The sequence below is a fragment of the Ammodytes marinus genome, assembly GCF_949987685.1.
Source record: "Ammodytes marinus genome assembly, chromosome: 1".
Classification (NCBI taxonomy): Eukaryota; Metazoa; Chordata; class Actinopteri; order Uranoscopiformes; family Ammodytidae; genus Ammodytes; species Ammodytes marinus.
In genome coordinates this window covers 3,689,907-3,714,179 of record NC_137230.1, presented here as the reverse complement: position 1 = coordinate 3,714,179, position 24,273 = coordinate 3,689,907, and the positions used below count along the sequence as shown (strand labels likewise).

Below are 24,273 nucleotides of genomic sequence, written 5' to 3'. Positions count from 1 at the left end.
ACAGAAGCTCCTATGAAACATAGGATTCAAACAACTTGACTTCAGGCATTCACTGATTAGTGTGGTGGTGCAGTGTTGACGGCAGCAGCTACACCCATGCCTATGCACACAGCCGACCCACTTCAGCCGGCCACTTGACTTCATTCAGGGTGGACAGTAAAACAATACTGATGGACCTTTAATAGATGTGAAAATCAAGTGAGGTGAATTTAATTAGCCTCTGCTTTCCATGCATGTTTAGTCACTGTGGACATTTGGTATTGTTGAAGATGACTTGTAACTGGCCATGAAAGAAAACAAAAGGCAAAAGGTGTTAGTCACTCAGAGATCCGAACACACCTTGAATATGATTGAGCTCGTATCGCTTATGATAAAGGAAAGTATGTAGTCAAGTGTTTATCTATCTCAAGCCTTCTATTATATCAACACAGAGTTGCTCATAATCGTGGTCTATTAATCCCACAGGTCTGAATCAAACGTGGTATTGTGGGTGTGTTGCCTACTTGAAACTCTAATAATGTGAAAGCTGTATTTCCATAAGATAAGCTTTCCTTCTCACTGAACATAGCCACAGCTCATAACTAACCTAATACATCTACCCAAATACAAGACACAAGATTTTATGTGCAGTTTTAAGCAATGGTTATCACCAAACCCTAAACAGTAGGCTATATTTATTTTATTGATAAATATATATAAAGTTCTAAGCATGGCAAACAATATTCCATTCACCTCCATTGTGCTGGAGTTGAGGCAGATGTCTCAGAGACAGATGTACTAAAAACTGAACAATTAAAATAAAAACTATCCGCATCTATATGGTCTGGTGGTCAGTAGTGAGGGTACTAAGAGTTTAAATGAAGCTTTTATACTCTTTATTTTATTTGTCAAACTTCTGCACTATTCACTTCTCTTATTTCAAACTGCAATTACATTCAAGTATTCATTTAATTCTTAACTTAATAAAAATAAAATAAAAATAATCACAAAGATATGTTTCTGAGTAAAGTACAATGTCTAGGGAGAGTGTTATTTATTCTTCTTAAACATACAATAAGTTATCAACTTCTGTCCAAGAACACGTCAGAGGGACCACCAACATTCGCCCTCATTGTGGACACACCTAAAGTTGTATTAGACTTGGGCCTTTAATTATCGCTTTGTCTCCCTCCCAGATGTGAGGGGAACATGCTCTGTCCCCTTGCCCTGCGTATGAGGTGTGTGACGGGGACAAGGGAGTCACTGTGACGGGGTAGGACCAGCTTTGGATGAATCACAGTGTGTAGCTATGGGAGTGCCGCTCCCTTACATGGCCACATGAAGACCTTGCCCACTGGTATAAAGAGCAGGGCCTGCCTCCCATCTTCCTCAGTAGTTTGTGTGCAGAAAAGCCAATGGCTAGGGCTATGGCTAACGAGTGGCGGCTATGTCTGACCCTGTGCACCATTGTAGCTGCTTGGCACAGCGGTACATATACTCTCTACTCTATTTGGGAGCTCTGACAAATAGAACAAATGGAACTATTGATATTTCAAAAGTTTACTGTGCTATAAAGCTCAGTCTCATTGTGTTTAAATGTATTTTTGAAATTTGAGTATTTGATTACTGACAAATAATTCCTACTTCTTTCAACAGAGGCAACGTCTGCTGTGAACACATTCTCATCCATGTCTCAGATTCCTGAGAGAATATCAGGTAAGCTAATTGGTTGTTGGTAGTGACTGTATATGGACTATATTCTTTATATAGACAATGTGTGAGCATTTATCCAATCAGGTAAAGACCTGTGTCAAATATTGCGACTGTTGAGTTATCCCGTCTAGAGATGCACCGATCCACTATTTTTTAGTACGATCCGATTCCGATATCTAGGTTTTTGGATATCGGACGATACCGATACTTTCCGATATCTTAATTGTTTTACCTTTCTTTGTTGGTGATGTTATGTGTAAGGTTAGGAAGGCTTAAGCAACACAGCAATTCTGATTAAAATGAAACAAAACATTATACAAAAATGCATAAAGGTTTATCTGAACTGTTTTGAAAGGTTTGAATACGGAAGAACTCAACTTTTTAATTGCTAAATTATTGTGTGCTTTATCACATAGCTATGGTCTTCACATTTTCTTTTCTTTCAAAGTTAAAATAACGGAAACAGAAATAAAAAGTTAAAACGGACTATGGAATTGGGATCGGTACATGGATCTGTGTTGTCAGTCTGATACCCAATAAGTAGATTGCAGCCATATATCAGACCCTATATCGATATTGAATTGGATCAGTCCCATCCCTAAATTCCTGCCCCTGCCTTGTCTTGGTACAGGTGTGAGCTCCGTCCACAATGGCCAGGTTTGCAGTACATGGGGAAACTTCCACTTCAAGACCTTTGACGGTGATGTGTACCAATTGCACTCCACCTGCAACTACATCCTGACCTCGTCATGCAAGAGCACCTACAACGACTTCAACATCCAGCTGAGGAGGCAGCAGGCTGAGGGCCCGGCCACCATCCAGACCATCGTCATGCAGCTGGAGGGCACCGTGGTGCAGCTCTCCAGGGGCTCCGTGGTCATTGATGGAAAACCGTAAGTTTATTCTTAAAAAAAAAGATAAGCCTTTGCCAGTCAGACTGCATCATTTACTACTTGGAACTGGATGATAAATATGAGTAATGTTCAAGGGCCAGACACTGCAGCTGAACAGGGTGGAATATTTGAACTTATAGATGTCGCCATGACACTTTGACAGTTAATGACGTTCATTAAAAGTATATTTTTTTTTGTAGGACAATTTAGTCAGATATGTTTGAATGAATATGCAAATGTGCAATATCAAACTAATTGTGCTTCAATTTGCATCTTTTTACGACCCAAAGAAGTATATGTTGGTTAAACCCAGAGTTAAAACCTTTTTTTTCACATTTAAATACTTAAAAGAGCATTTCTGGCATGTTTCTAAGAACTAAAATATTTCATAAATCAGACAAGTTACAACATTGAACAAATCATGTTGTTGTATATACCTTCAGAATAGTGCTAACAATGATAATGGAAAGTTTAGATTATGTAAGAAGTTAAGAAGTTGAGAAGTTTGTTGTCGAGGGTTTAAAAAAAACTAATGTTGAGATAACGGGCGTTTAAGATGGTTGTATAGCAGGAATATACTGATGCAAACAGACAAGGTTTATTAAATATAAACCATAATGTACATTTTGGAACAGTAACTGGAATTGAATAGTGAACTGATAAGCATGAATACGGAATGAAATAACCATTTGTTCCCCGAGGAATCAGTTTGTGCTGTTTTCTTGTGTTAAAGCTGGGGTATATGATTTGGGAGAAAATAGCAGTTAGGATAGAGATTCGAATCCAAATACCTCAACCGCTCCACTTGTGTTCTCTCTGGTCCCTCCCTGACACGCTCTACCTGCTGTAGCTCCTCCCTCTGAACGACAGCTATGCGCGTTCATTTATTTTCAACTAATGGCTTTCCCGGTCTTTCCTCGTATCCAACAACATCGGTGCCAAAGTGAATGGACAGTCCCACAGCCAATGAGAACGGAGAATCGCTCTGATTGGTAAAAGTGTACATGAGCGGTGGCAATTTTTGGGGGCGGCACACATGACAATATACTAGAAACTATTGGGAGCTCTGTTCACAATCTACCCTTTGGCTATCATAATTAAGGTAAGAAAACATGATGGCTAAAAAAAAATGTCTTCTTTTGCAGAGCCAACCTACCCTTCAGTCATTCAGGATTGATCATTGAGAAAACACCCACCTACATCAAAATCAAAGCCAAGCTGGGACTGCTTGCCATCTGGAATGAGGAGGACTCATTTCTGGTAGGACCAAGGCCTGCTCTATTCACTACTGTTTAGAAATACTTTCAGACCTTTGAATGAATGTACAGTATAGCAGTACAGTTGGGCTAATGCTATCTATCTATCTATCTATCTATCTATCTATCTATCTATCTATCTATCTATCTATCTATCTATCTATCTATCTATCTATCTATCTATCTATCTATCTATCTATCTATCTATCTATCTATCTATCTATCTATCTATCTATCTATCTATCTATCTATCTATCTATCCATCCATCCATCCATCCATCCATCCATCCATCCATCCATCCATCCATCCATCCATCCATCCATCCATCCATCCATCCATCCATCCCTCCCTCCCTCCCTCCCTCAGGTGGAGCTAGACCAGAAATACAAGAATAAAACCTGTGGTCTTTGTGGAGACTTTAATGGGATCCAGCAGTACGATGAGTTCTACAGCCATGGTAAGCTTTTCAACAATTATTTTTTAGGTCCTTCAGTGTAGTGATGGCAACAGAACTGAGCAATGTTTCTCTGATATTATCCAAACAGGTGTGAAAATCTCCCCCGTGGATTTTGCCAGCTTCTATAAAATGGACGGACCAACTGAGAGCTGCTCTGACCTCACACCGGAGTCAACGCAGAGCTGCAACAACATGGTGAGAGAGAGAGAGAGAGAGAGAGAGAGAGAGAGAGAGAGAGAGAGAGAGAGAGAGATAGATAGAGAGAGAGAGATAGAGAGAGAGAGAGAGAGAGAGATAGAGATAGATAGAAAACGACGTGGCCATAGCCTGATTTGTTAGAGGGTTTGCCTACCTACTGTACCTTCATTCTGAATTCTGTCAAAAAACAAAACCAATAGATGTAGAAGTGACACGTAATTACACAATTATATAGGTTTGATATTTTCGATTTTATAATATTGCCTCAAATATTTTTTATATTTTAACAATCAATATACTTCATATCTAAACTGTATCATCCTTAACCTCAGTTGACCCAATGAGTCCCCTTCTCCCTGGCTGTCCTTCGCCTGCCTAACCATTCGCTCTCTTCCTCTGCTGTCCTGTAGAAACCTCTGTGTGAGCAGATCCTCACCGGCCCCGCCTTCAACAGCTGCCACAGTCTGCTGGACGTGGCCTCCTTCACCTCGGCCTGTGTGGCAGACCTGTGCCACTGTGGCAACGCCGTCAATGAGGCAGCAGACCCCTCCTGCCTCTGCAACACTGTGGCTGAGTTCTCCAGACAGTGTGTCCATGCCGGGGGCAAGCCCAGCAACTGGCGAACCAAAGACCTATGCTGTTAGTACACTCTTTAGAAAACATTATTACATCTAAATCAAATCAAATCAGTTTTATTTGTATAGCCCAATATCACAAATAGACATTTGCCTCAGTGGGCTTTACATTCCATACAGTATGACACCCTGCCCTTAGACCCTTAGCTCGGCTGAGAAAAAACTCCCAGTAAAAAAGCCTTTATCTGGGTTAAAACATAAAGAGATCTCAAGGAGAGTTGACAGAGTAAGGGATCCCTCTCCCAGGACGGACATACTGCCATAGATGTCGTAAGTAGAGAAAAATTGCGAAGGAATTCAATCATTGACCAGCAGATGTTTACATGCTAATACTTAAATCTTCGACAACTATGCTTTTGCTTTGTGTGGGCTCCCCCCCCCCCTAGCTGCCTCAAAACACTGTCAAGCTATAATTGAAACAGATGCAAAGAGATCCAAATAGGCAACTCTTGAAATGAGTTTCAGTGGACACTGTATAGTAAGCTTATGTCAAGTCGTTCAAGAGAGTTGGTCAGCAATAAGACCAGACGGTCAAAATGTCGCAACCTTAAAAAGTGCGGTGTCTTAGGTTTGTACTTTTTCCGTCACTGTCAGGCATCATACACATTCAATTGTGAGACTCTACTTTTGGGCCACACAGAGGAAATCCTCTTTTGTAGCTATTGAATTTGTTCCTTGGTCTCTTGCATATATTAATCCATTTTAATGTAACATTAACTTACACAGAAACAGTCCCTTATTAACTCTAAGTAAGCCGATTCACAAGACTATGAAGTTGTCTATCAAGTCAACCCCACCCCTTCTTAACCCATTATATAAGTCATGTGGTAAGAGAAGTGACTTTAGAACCGCGTGGGCAGGATGCATTCAAGTGCTGGAACCAGGATACAATAGTTAATAACTTGTTGTGTGAATGTTATCAGAGAGTTTTCGTCCAGTAATTCAGGACGTTTGTTTGTCATAAGCACATTAACAACAGCAGCAGTCATTGGCAATAGAATTGTTAAGTCCCAGGCTCCACTCAACAATGCAATACAGAGGAAGAAAAAAAAGTGAAGAGAGCAACACCTGAGACACAAATAAACACAAAAGTAGTGCAAGGACACAGTGCAGATAGATGTGGAGGGACAAGGTGAATACATATAAAGTCAATTTAGAATGCAAAATACAATCAAACTGTATATGTACTCTAATGCTGTAAATAACAATACAAATAATGACTGTGGTGAAATAGGATACTGTTCATGTAATAGAATAATGTTAAATATGATAAAAATATGGATAGGCAATATGTGCAGATGTAAATATGCAAACTTATGTATTGACAGTGAAGTCGTGTCCCCATGGAATGGAGTACAAGGAGTGTGGGAGTCTGTGCGCCGACACCTGCTCCAACCCTGAGGCCAGCCACACCTGTGACAACCACTGTATCGATGGATGCTTCTGCCCAGCAGGTACACAGCAGTGACACACACACGTACACGCAAACAACTGCTCTTTCAAATGGTGTAAAGAGTAGCTAAAAAAGGAAGAGGAGAGATACCTTACCAGAGATATGACTAGTCACCTAGCCACTCGACTAAATCACGACTGTTTGCTGTCTTGGCTCCAAAATGGTGGAAGGAGCTCCCCATTAACATCACATCAGCTGATAGTTTACACATCTTCCGCCGCAGCCTTAAAACACATCTCTTCAGACTGCACTTCGGTAAAAAATAAATTAAAAAAATTCAAAATGTCGGATTTCGGTATCAGGGATATTTAGCTCCTATGCATTGTATGCTCAAAGATGCGTAAGGTTGAGCTCACTTAAGTAAAAGTACAAATACTAAACTGTAAAAATACTCTGGTGCAAGTTAAGGTCCTGCATTGGTAAAATGTTGCCTAAGTAAAGAATGTGAGTATAATCAGGACAATGTACTTGGTTATTATATCTCGCATTGCATTAATGTAAAAGCAGGGTTTGGATCATAGATAGTATATAATATGGATGTATCATCCGTGCTGACCTCAGTTATTCACACGGCATCCAATAATCCTGGTTTATGTGCGGCGCCATCTTGTGAGATTTTTACTCCGCCTCACGTCGGGGGGAGGGAGATACGCCCATCTAGCTGATGTCTACCTCCGAGGCAAAGTGAGGGACAACGGGCGGAGAGCTGTCACTCAAGAGATCGCGCCAATACATTTTTACCTCCAAAAGAATAAAAACTAGCCTGCTAGAAAAAAATTCACGCTCCTCAGTGTTGTCATGGAGATATGACCTAAACATACAGACTAGAATGGTTTTGTGGACCAGGCTGTAAATAGGTTTAATAAGACTTTGAAAACGGCCTGTCTAACAAGTGAGTCAAAGGAAAATTGCTCTGTCTTGGTACCACCCCCAGTGGCCACCGGAAGGTACTACAATTTTGGTCACTTCCTTATTGGATGCTGGTAAAAATGGCTGAGTTTGGGGCTTGGTTTGGATGCGGTGGAGCTCATTTTCTATGGGACTGCCAAAACCTTTTATTTTCATAGTGGATTTAAGTATTGATTCATTTATTTTATTCATCAATTGATTCATTGTTTGCTCGGTCGAAAATTTTTAAATGCAGCCAATCTTCAAATGTAGGAAGCTGGAACAATGACATTTTTGGCATGTTTGTATAAAAAAATTAAAATAATCCAAATGGTAAATAGCCAATTCATTTTTTGTCAATCAAGTTATCTATGAATAGCCTAAATGTTTCATCTTTGCTTGTATGTCTTGTCTACATACTCTGGTTAATTCTCCATAAGTTTCACGTGCAAAAATATTCATTTGTAAAGTTACTAACTTCTAATCAGATAAATATAGTGGAGTGAAAAGAAGAATATTTCCCACTGAACAGTAGTGGAGTAGAGGTACAACGTAGCATGGAAATATAAAAAATGCCAGGTAAGTATCAGTGCCTCAAACCTGAACGTTAGTACAGTACTAGAATAAATGTCCTTTGTTTCATTGCACCACTGGATTCAATGTAGCAGCACTCTGATCACTTTCAGGTACGGTGCTGGATGATTTAAACGGAAATGGTTGTGTCCCGCTGAGCAAGTGTTCCTGCAGCTACAACAGCAAGATCTACGGACCTGGAGAGTCCTACTCCAGTAACTGCAGAAAATGGTATGATATCATAGACAGTTTTTTGGGTTTGCTAGAGAATAGGTTGAATAGAACATTTTTTTAAAAACTATTTTGTTCTCCTGTAAAATACAATGGGTGCCCAGAACATGTTCAGCCTAATTTCGGGTCTATTTTGGTTTGGTTCAGTTGCAAATGAAGCCATCTTCTATCCCATGGAAATGATAAGTGACATTGTGTTTACTGACACTGGCTTCCTGTCACTCAAAGAATTGATTTCAAAATACTGATGTTGGTTTATAAAGCCCTAAACGGTCTAGGGAAAAAATACATTACTGATCTGCTGATACGTTATGAGCCGTCCAGAGCCCTTAGGTCGTCTGGGACAGGTCTACTTACAGTCCCCAGAGTTAGGACTAAACAAGGAGAAGCAGCTTTTAGTTTGTATGCACCACATCTCTGGAACAAACTCCCAGAAAACTTGAGGTCTGCTGCAACTCTCAGTTCTTTTAAATCAAGTCTGAAGACTTTTCTGTTTCCATTTTAACCTGTAATTTTTATTTTATTTAAATATTCAATTTCTATTCATTCGTTTTAAGTGTTTCATTTATTCGCTTTTCTAATGTGTATTGTGTATTTTAATCTTGCCCCTGTAAAGCACTTTGAATGGCCTTGTGTCTGAATTGTGCTATATAAATAAACTTGCCTTGACAGTGTGTGCGAGAGTGGCGAGTGGAACTGTACTGAGAAGAACTGTCCAGGAAGCTGCTCTGTGGAGGGAGGATCTCACATCAACACCTTTGATGGAAAAGCCTTCACCTTCCATGGGGACTGTTCATACGTTCTGGCTAAGGTAGTAGGCCTACACATCTTCATCATCAAAATCATCATTATTTTTACACAAACACACACATACAACGCCCAGCTGCTATGGTAGCACATGCACAACACTGCTACACCACTCTAAAGACCTCAACCTTACACAGGTCAAAGCTATTATATTTGTTAGAAATCCATTAGCAGTGTTGTAGTAGAAAAACAAGGACCATCCCATAAATCAAATCAATTCATGTAAAATCAAATAGATAGATAGATAGATAGATAGATAGATAGATAGATAGATAGATAGATAGATAGATAGATAGATAGATAGATAGATAGATAGATAGATAGATAGATAGATAGATAGATAGATAGATAGATAGATAGATAGATAGATAGATAGATAGATACTTTATTGATCCTGAAGGAAATTATTACATCCAGTAGGAGCAAACCTACGTAATAACTAAAAACTAAGTACAATGTGGAACCAAAATGTGTCCCTATCAGCTAAGATCAAGGACTAAAAGTGCTGATAGAAAAGCTGGTGATCTGAAGGAATGTGTGTTTCAGCTCCATCAGTGGTTGAGTAGTTGTGTGTTGTCATGTTTAGGACTGCAGTGGAGACAAGTTTGTGGTTCAGGGAGAACTGGTGCAGTGTGGACTGACCGAGAGTGAAACCTGCCTCAAGTCCATCACCCTGGGTCTGTCTGGAGGGGCTAATGTGAGTTTATGACATACACTCATACACACACACACACACACACACACACACACACACACACACACACACACACACACGCACACACACGCACACGCACACGCACATGCACATGCACACCATTTCTATTTGTTTATTGTTTATATTTTTTTATTTCTTTACTATCATCACACCATCACTGAATACGTCCCCATAATGCAATAATAACATCTGTTTTTCTCTCATATGAAGGTGATCACCATCCAGCCCAGTGGAAAGGTGTTTGTGAACGGACTCTATGCTCAGCTACCGTTTTCTGCTGGTGAGACACACACTTCACCTCTGACTCTCTCTCTCTCTCTCTCTGACATGCAGAAAAAGATACACTGTTTACCTATAGGCAACAGTACATTATTCTATGCAACATATAGCACAGTTTAACTGGGATACTGAGAAGTGGATAAACCCTTCATTTCTTTGTTTCTTCGTTCCTAAATATTTCAGTTCAATGCTTAAACTGTTTTACACTTTCAACATTTAAAAACTACCTTAAAGGTGCAGTGTGTAATATGACATCATCAAGTAAGTTCTAGAAAGTTCTAGAATGCAACACTCCCTGGGTAACCCCACCCTTTTCGAATAATAACATCAGCTACAGTGGCCTTCAAGGACAAGAACAATTCTAAATTTTAAACAATGCACCTGATGACATTCCAACTATGACACTTCCAAAATGGCGGTGACAAGTTTTGGTCCAAAGTATGGAGAAATATGGAAATATATATATATATATATACCCTTTCTAAGGAAAAAAAAAATAATTCTAAAAGAAAAATTCAGCTATTATGCACTAAATTAAACGTACTTATGGATATTATAATTATTTTCTATAAAATCTGCTAGGAAATAAAACCCAAAATTCTACACACTACAGGTTTAAAGGTGCTAGGAGGAACTTTTGAATATTTCTGAAACAGTCAAATTTTTTCTCCGATGATCATCAGCTGGCGTTATAAAAACACTACCGCTTTTGTCCAAAGAGGGTGCAAAAATGAACACACACTGAAAGTTCCTCGGAGCACTTTTACATTTGTCGCTATGTATGCTTATATATAATACATAATTGAAGAAGGCTGTATTCCTTTGTTATTTAATTCTATGAATAAAATACAAAATCTGGCACGTTGATTGTTTGTACCAGTACATCAGCCCTTATCATGAATTCAAATGAACACGATTGTCTGTTACCGTGAGGATCAATGGTGTTGTCAAGGCACTATCAACATCTAGTGGTCAGCTGGGGCCACCTGCATGGAAATGAGTGGATGTGGGGAGAGATAGTGTGATAGTGGGAGGAAGCTAATATAGTGAGCTACTATTACACCTTAACAGTAGAGTTCAAGGGACAAGGACTGCCCTATATGTGGGAAATACATTCAAACAAATATGTTATTGCAAAGTTATCAATTACAAATGAACCAAAGGAATGTATAAATAAATAAATACATAAAAAAGTTGTTTCCATACCATCCTCCACAACAGCTTGATTTAATGAGTCTCTGGACAGGATAGGATGACAGCATATCAACACTCTCTACATAACTCATAGATGAATTATAGATATATGTTAACTGTTTAATTAACTGACCAGATAGGCAGACAAATAGTTTTTTTTTTATCATGTATCCTTACCCCTCATCCACAACCTTCCTCTGACCCCTCAGCTGGGATCACTGCCTTCAGAGCCTCCTCTTTCTACCTGCTGGTCCAGACTTCTCTTGGTTTGCTGTTGGAGGTACAGCTGACGCCAGTCATGCAGCTCCACGTCATCGTGAACTCTGACTACCAAGCCAAGACCTGTGGTATGTACTGTCTGTGCACCAACATGATATGTGTGTACGCTCAGATTGAAAACATCTGTTAGAATTCAGTATAACCATGAGTGTAAAAAAGCTAGAAATGATTGTGAAATAAATACAGACAATACAGGGTATTCAACAATGTTGTACTAGTTCACAGATATATGTGTCCCCGGACAGGGACTAGAGACTCCCAAAGTATGATAAAAAAAAAAAACCTCTCATAACGGGAGAGACCATGCCCCCCATTATCAACCTAATTTAGCACTACCTCCACCTGTGATAAGCCACAACCCCAAATACCCATGAATCTAACTGGCACTTTGATTCAGGGCCAATCAGGGCAGACTGGGCTTTTTGGAAGGTGGGGCTTAAAGAGACAGGCTCCTAAACGGAGTGTTTCAGACAGAGGCTGAACAGGGGAGCTTCAGCAATGGCGCTGTGAGAAATATAAAGGGGACAGTACACCATGAAAACACTTATAGTAGAAACCCAAATTACAAATTTAAACTTGAAAATTAGCATAATATGTGACCTTTAACTAATAATGTTTAAAGAATGTCTTTGTTCCGTGAATCCAGAGTTGATTATTTATTGCTTAAAGTGGCATTATAAAGCAATTCTATTTTAAAATGTAATGCATGTAACATTTGAATCAATGTCCAAACCATAAAGACGGTATGTTCATGTATGTTTCACATCTTACTGACATCTTGATCAAATTAAAATAAACTTTAGAAAGTTTTACTTAGTTTTGTGTTTTTTTTAAAGATAATATTGATTTGCACTGTCCTGTTTTAAAAATGAAGGATTAAGGTAACCAGATTTGAGTGATTTGTTTCAAAACTCTAGTACATATATGGCTGGATTTTAGTTGCTACACTACCACATTGTGATCATTTCCCCTATGTTCAGTATTTATCAGTATTTAAGACTCTTCAACATTGATCCAGTGATACAGTATGTGTAGTGGTGACTTCTCCCAAGACTGCCCACAGAATTGAATTTTCCTTCAAAAAAGGCTTGTAGGTAGGATATTATCATTGACATGATGGTGTCTGCCCCGCAGGTCTTTGTGGAAACTTCAACAGTAACCAAGCTGATGACTTCCTGAAGCTCAGTGGTGTTGCAGATGCCACAGCAGCTGGCTTTGTCAACAGCTGGAAGACACATGCCTCTTGTCCCGATGTTAAGAGGAACTTTGAGAGCCCCTGCAGTCTTAGTCTAGAAAATGGTAAGGGTCTGACTTAATTATGACTTCTTTGTTAACACTGTGGGTCCTTCAGAATGACTGACGCTGTTTCTCATATTTGAATGACAGAAAAGTTTGCCCAGCACTGGTGCTCCATGCTGAGTGACCCTCAGGGAGTGTTTGCCCCCTGTCACTCAGAGATCAGCCCTGACTCTTACAAAGAGGTAAGTCCCACCGCTAACAGCTTTCACTTACACATTCATCTGAAATGTGACAGGACCAGTTTCTAGACCTGTGATATGACCTCACACTGAATATTTTTTTATTTTTCATTTTGTCTCCCTCAAAGAACTGCATGTATGACAGCTGTAACTGTGAGAAAAGTGAGGATTGCATGTGTGCTGCGGTCTCGTCCTATGCCTATGCCTGCGCCTCTGCAGGAATACAGATCAGCAGCTGGAGGGAGGCCCTCTGTGGTGAGTAGTGAGGACAGAGAGGAACTCTGAAACACGGACTTTGACATTAGCTTGTCAAACAAAAAAACAAAAAATAACCACATTTATTTGTTTTATTTAGCATTAGATAAATCCTTCACAAAGAAAATCATTTGGAACTGCTCTAATTTGTTATTTTCCGGGACTCTCTGTCAGAGTTGTGATGGGGAAATTGAAGCATTATGAAGCACTGACTCATTATTATGCAATGGTGTTAAAAGTTATTCACTAATCTGAAGCAGCTGTCAAAGTTGGTATGTTTGCTGGCCAACCCCCTTTGGTATTTGGTATTGCATGAAACTATTTGTACAAAGGGCCCTTGGAGTTTTTTCATATTGTTGTAAAATGAACTTGAAAAGACTTGCATGCAATCTAATGGGTTTGCATTGCCAGGATGTGATCCTCTGTACTGCAGCTTCTTAATTACAAGTATCTCTATGTAGCAACTTGCTTGGACCCCAAATCTTAATGAAAATAGACAACATCAATAGTGTCCAATATTGTTAGTGTGTGGTAATTAAAACCTGAAGCTGCCTGGATGGCAAGAAAAAACAGGTTCAACAGCCTAATACTTTGTAGCGAAACTGCAAAATCTTTAGCAAAAATGGTCTAACTTGTGCATAAACATATGATTTACTAAACATCTTCACGTGGCACGATTATAGTGCAGTCTCACGGTTCTTTACTGATCCTGTGTTTTGACCCCCTCAGGTAAATATGCCAGCTCATGCCCCAGCAACATGGTCTACTCCTACAACATCACGTCCAGCAGTCGCACCTGTCGCTGCATTGGCACTAAAGATCTCAGCTGTCACTCGTCCTTCCCGCCCATCGACGGCTGTGTCTGTGCAGAGGGAACCTTCCTGGATGAATCTGGGAAGTGTGTCCCACCTACGGCTTGTCCCTGTTATGACCAAGGCTCCGTGGTGCCTCCTGGACAGGTCATCAACAATGAAGGAGTCATGTGGTGGGAAAATAAAATATGAATTACGATAGAATAAGATCCTCAAATGTGTTATTGTACTGTATGTGATGTGTAAGTCATTTGGTAGATTCAACATGTCTCTTTATATCTTAGTCGTAAAGCCCTAATCCATACCATTTTTGAGCCCTAAAATGTGAGGTATAATCATATATGTAATGAAAGTTTGACTCATACATGAAAAGGCAACTCGTTTCTTAACCGATCATAACTAAAATAACTTGATGATAGTCCCTATTTCAAAGACCTGTCAATCAATTTAATACTAGCAGCAAGTGCAGGCAGCTTTTTTATCTTGACTATTTTTGTTTAAATTTGGATTGTGGGCCTCCAGAAGAATCTCAAGTGTTTTAATACATACATTAATGTGTGTTTTGTATTCCTCCTTTAGCACCTGTAAGGAGGGCAAACTCAGCTGCTTTGGAGAGGTCTTAAAACAGCCATGTAAGTTACATACTACAGAACCACCTGATAGCAACCTTAAAGTGTACTGTATGCTACATTATAAACTCATGTCTAGCTCAAATGGAAGGGAATACTTGTATGGCTAGCTTGACTCAACTTGAACTGTTATTGTTATTTAACAATTTGGGCTTTAATGTTTTTGTCCACAGAAGCAACATGTCCTACCATTTTCTCTCACTTTCAATACTGGAAGCATTTTCTGAGCTGCGATAGGTGTTACACTATAGCCTATAGGGAGCCCTCAGTGTCTCCTGCACTGTGGGCCCACGGAGATGTTAAATCAGGGTTTTAACCCAACAGCAGGGTTGTTGGGTGACACAGCAAAAGAGCTGCTGACTGCTGCATTATTGAAACATGATATCACAATTTAATCTGCAGAGCAGTTCAACAGTGTTTGTGATTATCAGGCTGTGCTTATGTGATCCATGGGGCTTGTTTCCATGTCAAAGTCTTAATATCCTATTAATGATAAAAAAAAATCTTTGTTCTTACACATGAATTAAAGCATAACATTTGCAGCTCTGACAGTGGTGTGAAATGTGTCTTTTCTCTGCAGCCTGTCCTCTTCCCACGGTGTTCTTTAACTGCTCTGCTAATGGCCTAGCTGCAAGAGGAACAGAGTGTGAGAAGAGCTGCAACACATTAGACATGGCCTGTGTAAGTCTTCTCTTCCCTAACATAATGGAAAAAAAACTATTAGTTCGTATCTAGAACAAATATTATGATAATCTGAGCCGTAGGGTAAAGTTAGAGTTTATTTTTTCTGCCGCATAATTCAAACATTTGACAGTGGATATGGCAATAAATGTGATCTTCTCTACAGATGACCACAGGGTGTGTGTCTGGCTGTGTGTGTCCCTCTGGGATGGTATCTGACGGTAAAGGAGGCTGCATCAAGCCAGAGGACTGTCCATGTGTTCACAATGGCATCTCCTACCAGCCTGGAGAGACCACCAAGGTGGACTGCAACACCTGGTAGGTTAACCACAAGTGGCATGAGGTGATGTAAAGTTGGAAATATGTTAGGTGCTTAATTCACCCATCCATCTTGTACAAAAACATAAAGGCTTGTCTTTCATTATAACCCCGATGCAATCCATGGCCGAGGTTTTGTTTCAACATCCGGGTGACACAAAGAAAATGTTGTCATTTGTCTTCACTCTTCACATTCTGGTGAATTGTAATGCTAGCTAGCTGTTTGTTTTTGTAAGGCAGGGCAACCGTTAGCTTAGCTAATGTTGGCTAGTGATTAACTGTAACTTAAAGCAGAACTAGGTAGGATTGTTGGTTTGGTGACATCTAAAGGCCAAAATACAACTGCACTGTCGTGAATAGTAAAGTCTACAGGTAAGAAGCATAGCCTACATGAATGTTTCCACCTCCTGAACTGTTATCTTTACCTCTTTTGGGGAGAAAGGGGTTGTGTCTCACATTCTTTTAGATTGTACAAATCTACCTTTTCTAAAAATTGAGGGGGACATATCCCCTGCCCCCCCCCCTCCTGAAATCTAAGCCTATGAAGCAATCTCATCTGTATCTGTTTGCAGCACTTGTAAAGACAGGAGATGGCAGTGCACTACCAACAAGTGTGACGGAACCTGTTCGGTCTATGGCGCTGGACATTACATGACGTTCGATCAGAAGCGCTTCACCTATGATGGCAGCTGTGAATACATCCTCGCACAGGTATGAATGAATGCACACACACAAAAACAGTTGGTTGGTGAGCGGAGTGATGACTAAGGAGTACACTTTATCATTACCGATGGATTTGTTACGGTGTGGCAGACAGGCAGGCAAGCAGGACCCAAATGCAAGACGTCGTAGCAAAGAATAATTTATTAAGTTCAAAAAAGGCAACAAAAAAGGCCAACAGGCAAAAAGGCAAAAGGTTCAGGAAACAAAAGTAACACAGGGAACAGCGAGAACACACAGGACGAAGACTCACCGTCACTGACACGACAAACCATAATGTACAGACAAGGAACAAAGGAACACAAGGAGTATATATACTAGACACAAGACAGGGTAGACAACGAGGGACAGGTGCAACACATTAGGGGAGGGAGCAGCAATCACACAGGCGGGAAACTTGACAGGACATGGGGAGGAACAAGACAGACATACCAATATAAAACAGGAAACACGGGGAACACCAAAACAAGACAAGACAAAGACAGACCATGACAGGATTCAGAATGCTTTGTGACACTTTCAAGAATGGGCCATGACAGCGAATATAACGGATGATTTAAAGTAGTAAAACCTAAACCACTGTCTCTAACTTTGTCATAGAAAAGGTTTTGTTATGGTACGCACATTCAAAGGTAAAGGTCATACATCCTTACTTCTGTCTGTTGCTGAGTCTTTCTATGCAAGTAGAGACAGACACTTAAAATACACCCTAACATCTTGTGCATTCAATAACCAACAATGAAGTGTCTGCATAATCCTACTAGAGGCTGGAATACTACTTTGTCTTATAATAGAGTTATGTTTTATTTGATAAACTCTGGACATGTGTAGTCCTCCTCGTTTACCATCTCACTGCTGTATGTAATAACTGTATTAAGAGTCAAGCAGAGCCACTAATATTGATTATTTGCCTCTGTGTGTGTGTGTGTGTGTGTGTGTGTGTGTGTGTGTGTGTGTGTGTGTGTGTGTGTGTGCGTGTGTGTGTGTGTGTGTGTGTGTGTGTGCATCTTTCCTTAGGACTACTGTGGCAGTGCTCAGAGTAATGGAACCTTCAGAGTCATCAGTGAGAACCTTCCGTGTGGAACCACAGGAACCACGTGCTCCAAGACCATCAAGATCTTCCTGGGGGTAAACGTTCCCTATAGAAACCTTATCAAAAAGGAACTCTTCATTGTCTAACTTAATGTAAACTGCAGAGGAAAAGCTGAAATTGAATGTGGATCTACACAAATAAAAGGCATATTAAGCGATTGTTAATCCAGAACACTTTTTGTCAAACGTTCACTAGAGATCGCTTTGTATGCTTAGTAAGAGATTTTGTGTTTCTAATTGCTAAGGCAACTTGAAAACAAAATGAAAGGCGGATTTTTTTTTATTATTATGCACTTCGAGAATAAAGTCAATCATTTGAGAATAAAGAAGAAATTCAACATTGAGAAAGAAAAGTCTACCTTTTAAGACGACATCAAACAGCTCATTTGACTGCCTCAACACAATGCCTTGTGTAGATGAATTGGCAAAATTATACTTCAGAATCGGCTTTAGTAACAAATAAATGATTTATCTTTTAGCTCATAAACACGGTGCAGTGGACAGTATCAGGACTTTGAATTAGCCTAGCCTCGGCCAGCTCAGCTCCTTGAATAGTCGTCAGTCGCTCCCCTTACTGCATTTGATGGACCAGAAGAGTTGACTTTTTTTTTCTTCTCGATATTGAATTTAGTTTTTATTTTCAAAATTTTGACTTTATTTGCTCATAATTATTTTAAAATGTCCTCATCATTTTTTCCCCTTCCCCTGGCCCTAATAATCTTCCGCATTTTTGCCTGTCATTTAAAAAGTTTTTCAGTTCTTACTTGGCATTTTACACAACAATCTTGAAAACATAAAAAGGCCAATATGCAGACTTGAAGCACTTGATTTCCTAGCAACCAACAAAAATAAATGTCTTTCTTTGTATAGAGTGCAGAACTGATTCTAACAGAGGGAAGCTACCAGCTGCTATCACTTGGAAATGAAGATACAATGCCATTCAGTTACAGAACTATGGGCATTTACCTGGTCATTGAAGCCAACAATGGACTCATTCTTATATGGGACAGGAAGACCAGCTTGTTCATCAAGCTCAGCCCAAAATATAAGGTAAACCTGCAATATCTGTTTTAATGTGACTTCAATTGAAATGTTCACAGAACAAAAGTCAAGCTTTTTTTGTATTAAAGTGGACCAACATGACATGAGGAACCTTGGTTTTTTCCAGGGTCGTGTGTGTGGGCTGTGTGGCAACTATGACGATAATGCAAATAATGACTTTACTACAAGAAGCCATGCTGTGGTGGTCAACCCACTGACGTTTGGGAACAGCTGGAAGGATTCACCAAGCTGCCCCGATGCTAAGAGCATCACCAGCCCCTGCACAGCCAACCCATACAGACAGTCATGGGCCCAGAGACAGTGCAGCATTATACAGAGTGACGTCTTCTCCGCCTGCCACTCCATTGTAAGTTTTTGTTGTAAGTCAAGTCTGTTGTTGAGGTTACTATTCAGTTTGTACCATAAAAGTAGCAGGATGATGTTGACTTTCAGATGCCTGTCCCTCCAACACAGATCCAGATTAAGAAATGATATTATATGGATATCCATTCTCCTCACAGAATGATTCCCAACTGCTTTAGTAAACCCTAACATCATTAAGCACCACTGCCAAGTCCTAGTTTTCCCCATGTCAATATCGCATCCATGTCACTTGCTTTGCACCTTAACAAATGAATCGCAATATTATAGCGAACTCTTGAAAATTCCTGAAGTGGTACCAAGCCATGTTTCCCACAAAGCTAATAAACATCAACCTATTTTTCAAGACATATTAGAATATTTATTAGTTGTTTAAAAAATATATTATTATTATTATTTGTTTAATTTGTATCAATGTATCACATCCTATAAATTATTCATATGTCATTTACTAAAATCTTAAATTGCAAAGTCATTATTAAATATAAGTACAATATATGCCGATTTTAAGATATGAAAGAGTATGTGTGAAGCAGTGCTTTTCCTGTAAACAGAATTTTGTGTATTTAAATTGCTCTTCCATACCATTAATACAATCTTTCTGTAGGTGGATCCTGCACCATACTATGACGCATGTGTGTTTGACTCGTGTGCTTGTGACACTGGTGGAGACTGCAAGTGTCTTTGCACTGCAGTGGCTGCTTATGCTGAATCCTGCAATCAAGCTGGCATCTGTGTACGATGGAGAACACCCAAAATCTGCCGTGAGTAAACAGGATAGAACTTTCTGTTTTTATAAGCTGCAGTTTGTCTAAAGGTCGTCTGAGAGAAACCGATTTTTATAAAAGGCAAGGAAGAGTCGTTTAGGGTTGCATAACGTCAAGAAAAAATACCTTCTTTTTCTTTTTTTTTCCTTTTGCTAAATGACTGTGATATCAAATCTGTTATAACTTATCAATGCAATTGTAACCAATTATAGACCAAACCTAAATAATTAAGGTTATACTCAAACACACATCCCAAGTTATAAGTATACTCTGTAATGTCCAATGTGTAACATTCCTGTATTAAAAGAATGATACTTATATTTTCCAGCTCTCTTCTGTGATTACTACAATCCCCCTGGTGAATGTGAATGGCACTACATGCCATGTGGATCTCCTTGTATGAAAACCTGCAGGAGCCCATCAGGCAGCTGCTCTGCACAGATACCTCCTCTAGAAGGTACAGGATAATATGTTTATTATGTGTCCTGGTCTGCTTATATTATCTTCTTTTTTTAAATATATTTTTGACAATGGTCGTATTTTCTATTGTTTAAATAAATGGTATAGTTTATTTCTTAATAGTTAAAATGTTGCTTAAACATATCACGTATTCAACTACAATGCCTGGTGACCAAAAAAAAAGGAAAATAAAAAGTTACCAAGGTGCAAATTGTTTCATTAATGCCAAAAAGTATGACAGAACCAGTTTGTTGTACTTTGGTAACAGCTGTTTTCTCCATTAGGTTGCTATCCAAAATGTCCTCCCGCTCTGCCATACTTTGATGAGGATACAATGACATGCGTTTTAAAAGAACAGTGTGGCTGCTACGATAAAGAGGGGAGACACTATAAGAATGGCGAAAAAGTGCCAACAACCGAAAACTGCCAAACATGGTAGGTCTTCCATATATTACATCTACAATCAAGTTTGTACTGTATAACCATGTAGCAAGTTCAAACTGAAAAAAATATAAACTGATAATGTACTTAATTTTCTCTGTTGTTTAGTTCATGCAGTTCATTGGCCATCCAATGTCAGTATGATGTACAAGGTATGCAAAGATGTTGACAGATGCTGAGTAGTAATTTATATTATATATTTATATTAGGTTAATATGTGAATAACTAATACGTATTATCCCTTTACAGCCTGTACTTGCACATATCATGGAAACAAATATCCTACTGGCAGTACCATCTATAACACAACAGATGGACATGGTAACTGTATCACAGCAGTGTGTGGAAAGAATGGTACCATTGACAAGAGGTCATACCCATGCCCGCCTACTCCTACAACATCTGTGCCACATACCCCCACTACTTCACCCACACCGTCTTCAACCCCTTTTATTTTCAACGACACCACACCACGACGCACAACAGGTATGTGCAAGGTATTCATTTAGAAAAATAAATAAGATTTACAACATAACTGACCCCCATATTATGTTTCCATAGAGCCAGTCACAGTCCCATGTAGTCCTTGTGAATGGTCGCCATGGTACGATACCAGCTTCCCAACACTGGGAACTCCAGGAGGAGACAGTGAAACCTATAAAAAGATAAGAGAGGCAGGACACCAAATATGTGACAAGCCAAGCGATATCCAATGCAGAGCTGAGAAATTCCCAAATGTCACCGTTGAAAATGTAGGACAAGTGGTGCAATGTGATGTGGCTAAGGGGTTGACTTGCAGAAATGAAGATCAGTCAGGACCACTGGCCTTGTGCTTTAACTACCAAGTCAAAATTATGTGTTGTGACTATAGTACATGCCCAACAAAGCCTACACCTTCTACAAAAGCTCCAATCTCAACAGTAAAACCCACAATAATACCTACAACAAAACATATTACTGAAAGACCTTGTCAGGAAACAATATGCAACTGGTCACAGTGGATAAATTCAGACTACCCTGAATATGGCCCTAATGGTGGGGACGATGAAACCATAAAGAACATCATCAAAAAAGGATATAGCATCTGTGAGAATCCAGTGGCAGTAGAATGTCGGGCTGTACGCTATCCAGACCTTCCCCTAAAAGACTTGGAACAACAGGTAACATGTAATAATCAAGGACTTGTCTGTAAAAACAGCTTACAGTATCCTCCAATATGTTTAAATTATGAAATTAAGGTAAAGTGTTGCAAAGAAGTAGAATGCAGCACAACACCCAAAGCTACAACCATTACTTCCACAACTGTACCAACCACACCACCTCCTACTACAAGCATTTCACCTCAGCCACCGTCAACTACAACCACAATGCCTCCTTCCACAACTGAAACAAGAGCACCAACAGAGCCGCATACATCAACAACAACAACAACCGTTAAACCTTCAACCACAATTGAAACAATTACAATTACACCTTTGCCACCTACAAGCACAACAATATTTAATGGACCTACCACAACTAAAACAGCAACTACAACTCATACACCTACAACTACAAGTTGTCCTGGGGGACATGATATGACCTGTGGTTGGTCAGAATGGATTAACCTAGGAAAGCCCACACCAGGTCCAAATGGTGGAGAAGATGAATCAATCCAAAAGATCATTGCAGCTGGTTATCATATTTGCTCAACTCCAGAAGAAGTTGAGTGCAAATCTGCTCTTTACCCAGGTCTTCCCCTATCACAGCTGGGACAAGCGGTCACTTGCAGTAAAGATGTGGGTCTCATATGCAGCAACAAACAACAAGGACTTCAACAGGAATGTTTGGATTATGAGATTAGATTCAAATGCTGTGGGTGTCCAACACCTTCAACGCCTTCTACCACAACTGAAAAAACAACTACACCTCTGCCACCCACAAGCACAACAACAATCAACACACCTACCACAACTGAGACAACAACTACAACTCAGCCACCTACACCCACAACAACCAATACACCTACAACCACAACTGTAACGACTACACCTTTGCCACCTACAAGTACAACAACAATCAATACTCCTTCTACCACACCTGGAACAGCAAGTACAACTCATACACCTACAACTACAAGTTGTCCTGGGGGACATGATATGACCTGTGGTTGGTCAGAATGGATTAACCTAGGAAAGCCCACACCAGGTCCAAATGGTGGAGAAGATGAATCAATCCAAAAAATCATTGCTGCTGGTTATCATATTTGCTCAACTCCAGAAGAAGTCGAGTGCAAATCTGTTCTTTACCCAGGTCTTCCCCTATCACAGCTGGGACAAGCGGTCACTTGCAGTAAAGATGTGGGTCTCATATGCAGCAACAAACAACAAGGACTTCAACAGGAATGTTTGGATTATGAGATTAGATTCAAATGCTGTGGGTGTCCAACACCTTCAACGCCTTCTACCACAACTGAAAAAACAACTACACCTCTGCCACCCACAAGCACAACAACAATCAACACACCTACCACAACTGAGACAACAACTACAACTCAGCCACCTACACCCACAACAACCAATACACCTACAACTACAACTGTAACGACTACACCTTTGCCACCTACAAGTACAACAACAATCAATACTCCTTCTACCACACCTGGAACAGCAAGTACAACTCATACACCTACAACTACAAGTTGTCCTGGGGGACATGATATGACCTGTGGTTGGTCAGAATGGATTAACCTAGGAAAGCCCACACCAGGTCCAAATGGTGGAGAAGATGAATCAATCCAAAAAATCATTGCTGCTGGTTATCATATTTGCTCAACTCCAGAAGAAGTTGAGTGCAAATCTGTTCTTTACCCAGGTCTTCCCCTGTCACAGCTGGGACAAGCGGTCACTTGCAGTAAAGATGTGGGTCTCATATGCAGCAACAAACAACAAGGACTTCAACAGGAATGTTTGGATTATGATATTAGATTCAAATGCTGTGGGTGTCCAACACCTTCAACGCCTTCTACCACAACTGAAAAAACAACTACACCTCTGCCACCCACAAGCACAACAACAATCAACACACCTACCACAACTGAGACAACAACTACAACTCAGCCACCTACACCCACAACAACCAATACACCTACAACCACAACTGTAACGACTACACCTTTGCCACCTACAAGTACAACAACAATCAATACTCCTTCTACCACACCTGGATCAGCAAGTACAACTCATACACCTACAACTACAAGTTGTCCTGGGGGACATGATATGACCTGTGGTTGGTCAGAATGGATTAACCTAGGAAAGCCCACACCAGGTCCAAATGGTGGAGAAGATGAATCAATCCAAAAAATCATTGCTGCTGGTTATCATATTTGCTCAACTCCAGAAGAAGTCGAGTGCAAATCTGTTCTTTACCCAGGTCTTCCCCTATCACAGCTGGGACAAGCGGTCACTTGCAGTAAAGATGTGGGTCTCATATGCAGCAACAAACAACAAGGACTTCAACAGGAATGTTTGGATTATGATATTAGATTCAAATGCTGTGGGTGTCCAACACCTTCAACACCTTCTACAACAATTGGAAGCACAACACCTTCAACCACTACTACCGCAACACCTTCTACCACAACTGAAAAAACAACTAAACCTCTGC

At 40.0% G+C, this 24,273-nt stretch overlaps 1 protein-coding gene across 1 annotated transcript in view; it reads left to right on the top strand.

Moving 5' to 3' along the window:
* The window catches only part of LOC307264521 (mucin-5B-like), a gene marked incomplete at both ends in the record, with an annotated part of 66,028 nt that overhangs the window by 15,204 nt on the left and 26,551 nt on the right, over positions 1-24,273 (top strand). Inside the window, 31 exons of the mRNA XM_080045937.1 lie at positions 1,636-1,695; positions 2,324-2,585; positions 3,731-3,845; positions 4,209-4,299; positions 4,388-4,494; positions 4,908-5,136; positions 6,461-6,586; positions 8,160-8,277; positions 8,950-9,088; positions 9,671-9,781; positions 10,010-10,079; positions 11,482-11,619; positions 12,686-12,850; positions 12,938-13,032; positions 13,158-13,284; positions 14,014-14,269; positions 14,676-14,728; positions 15,306-15,406; positions 15,573-15,724; positions 16,297-16,435; positions 17,462-17,572; positions 18,407-18,586; positions 18,705-18,944; positions 19,566-19,722; positions 20,054-20,182; positions 20,469-20,619; positions 20,734-20,777; positions 20,875-21,111; positions 21,193-21,976; positions 22,469-23,204; positions 23,496-24,204. Coding sequence (XP_079902063.1) covers positions 1,636-1,695; positions 2,324-2,585; positions 3,731-3,845; positions 4,209-4,299; positions 4,388-4,494; positions 4,908-5,136; positions 6,461-6,586; positions 8,160-8,277; positions 8,950-9,088; positions 9,671-9,781; positions 10,010-10,079; positions 11,482-11,619; positions 12,686-12,850; positions 12,938-13,032; positions 13,158-13,284; positions 14,014-14,269; positions 14,676-14,728; positions 15,306-15,406; positions 15,573-15,724; positions 16,297-16,435; positions 17,462-17,572; positions 18,407-18,586; positions 18,705-18,944; positions 19,566-19,722; positions 20,054-20,182; positions 20,469-20,619; positions 20,734-20,777; positions 20,875-21,111; positions 21,193-21,976; positions 22,469-23,204; positions 23,496-24,204 — 6,132 coding nt within the window. The remainder of the gene's footprint in view (positions 1-1,635; positions 1,696-2,323; positions 2,586-3,730; positions 3,846-4,208; positions 4,300-4,387; positions 4,495-4,907; positions 5,137-6,460; positions 6,587-8,159; positions 8,278-8,949; positions 9,089-9,670; positions 9,782-10,009; positions 10,080-11,481; positions 11,620-12,685; positions 12,851-12,937; positions 13,033-13,157; positions 13,285-14,013; positions 14,270-14,675; positions 14,729-15,305; positions 15,407-15,572; positions 15,725-16,296; positions 16,436-17,461; positions 17,573-18,406; positions 18,587-18,704; positions 18,945-19,565; positions 19,723-20,053; positions 20,183-20,468; positions 20,620-20,733; positions 20,778-20,874; positions 21,112-21,192; positions 21,977-22,468; positions 23,205-23,495; positions 24,205-24,273) is intronic.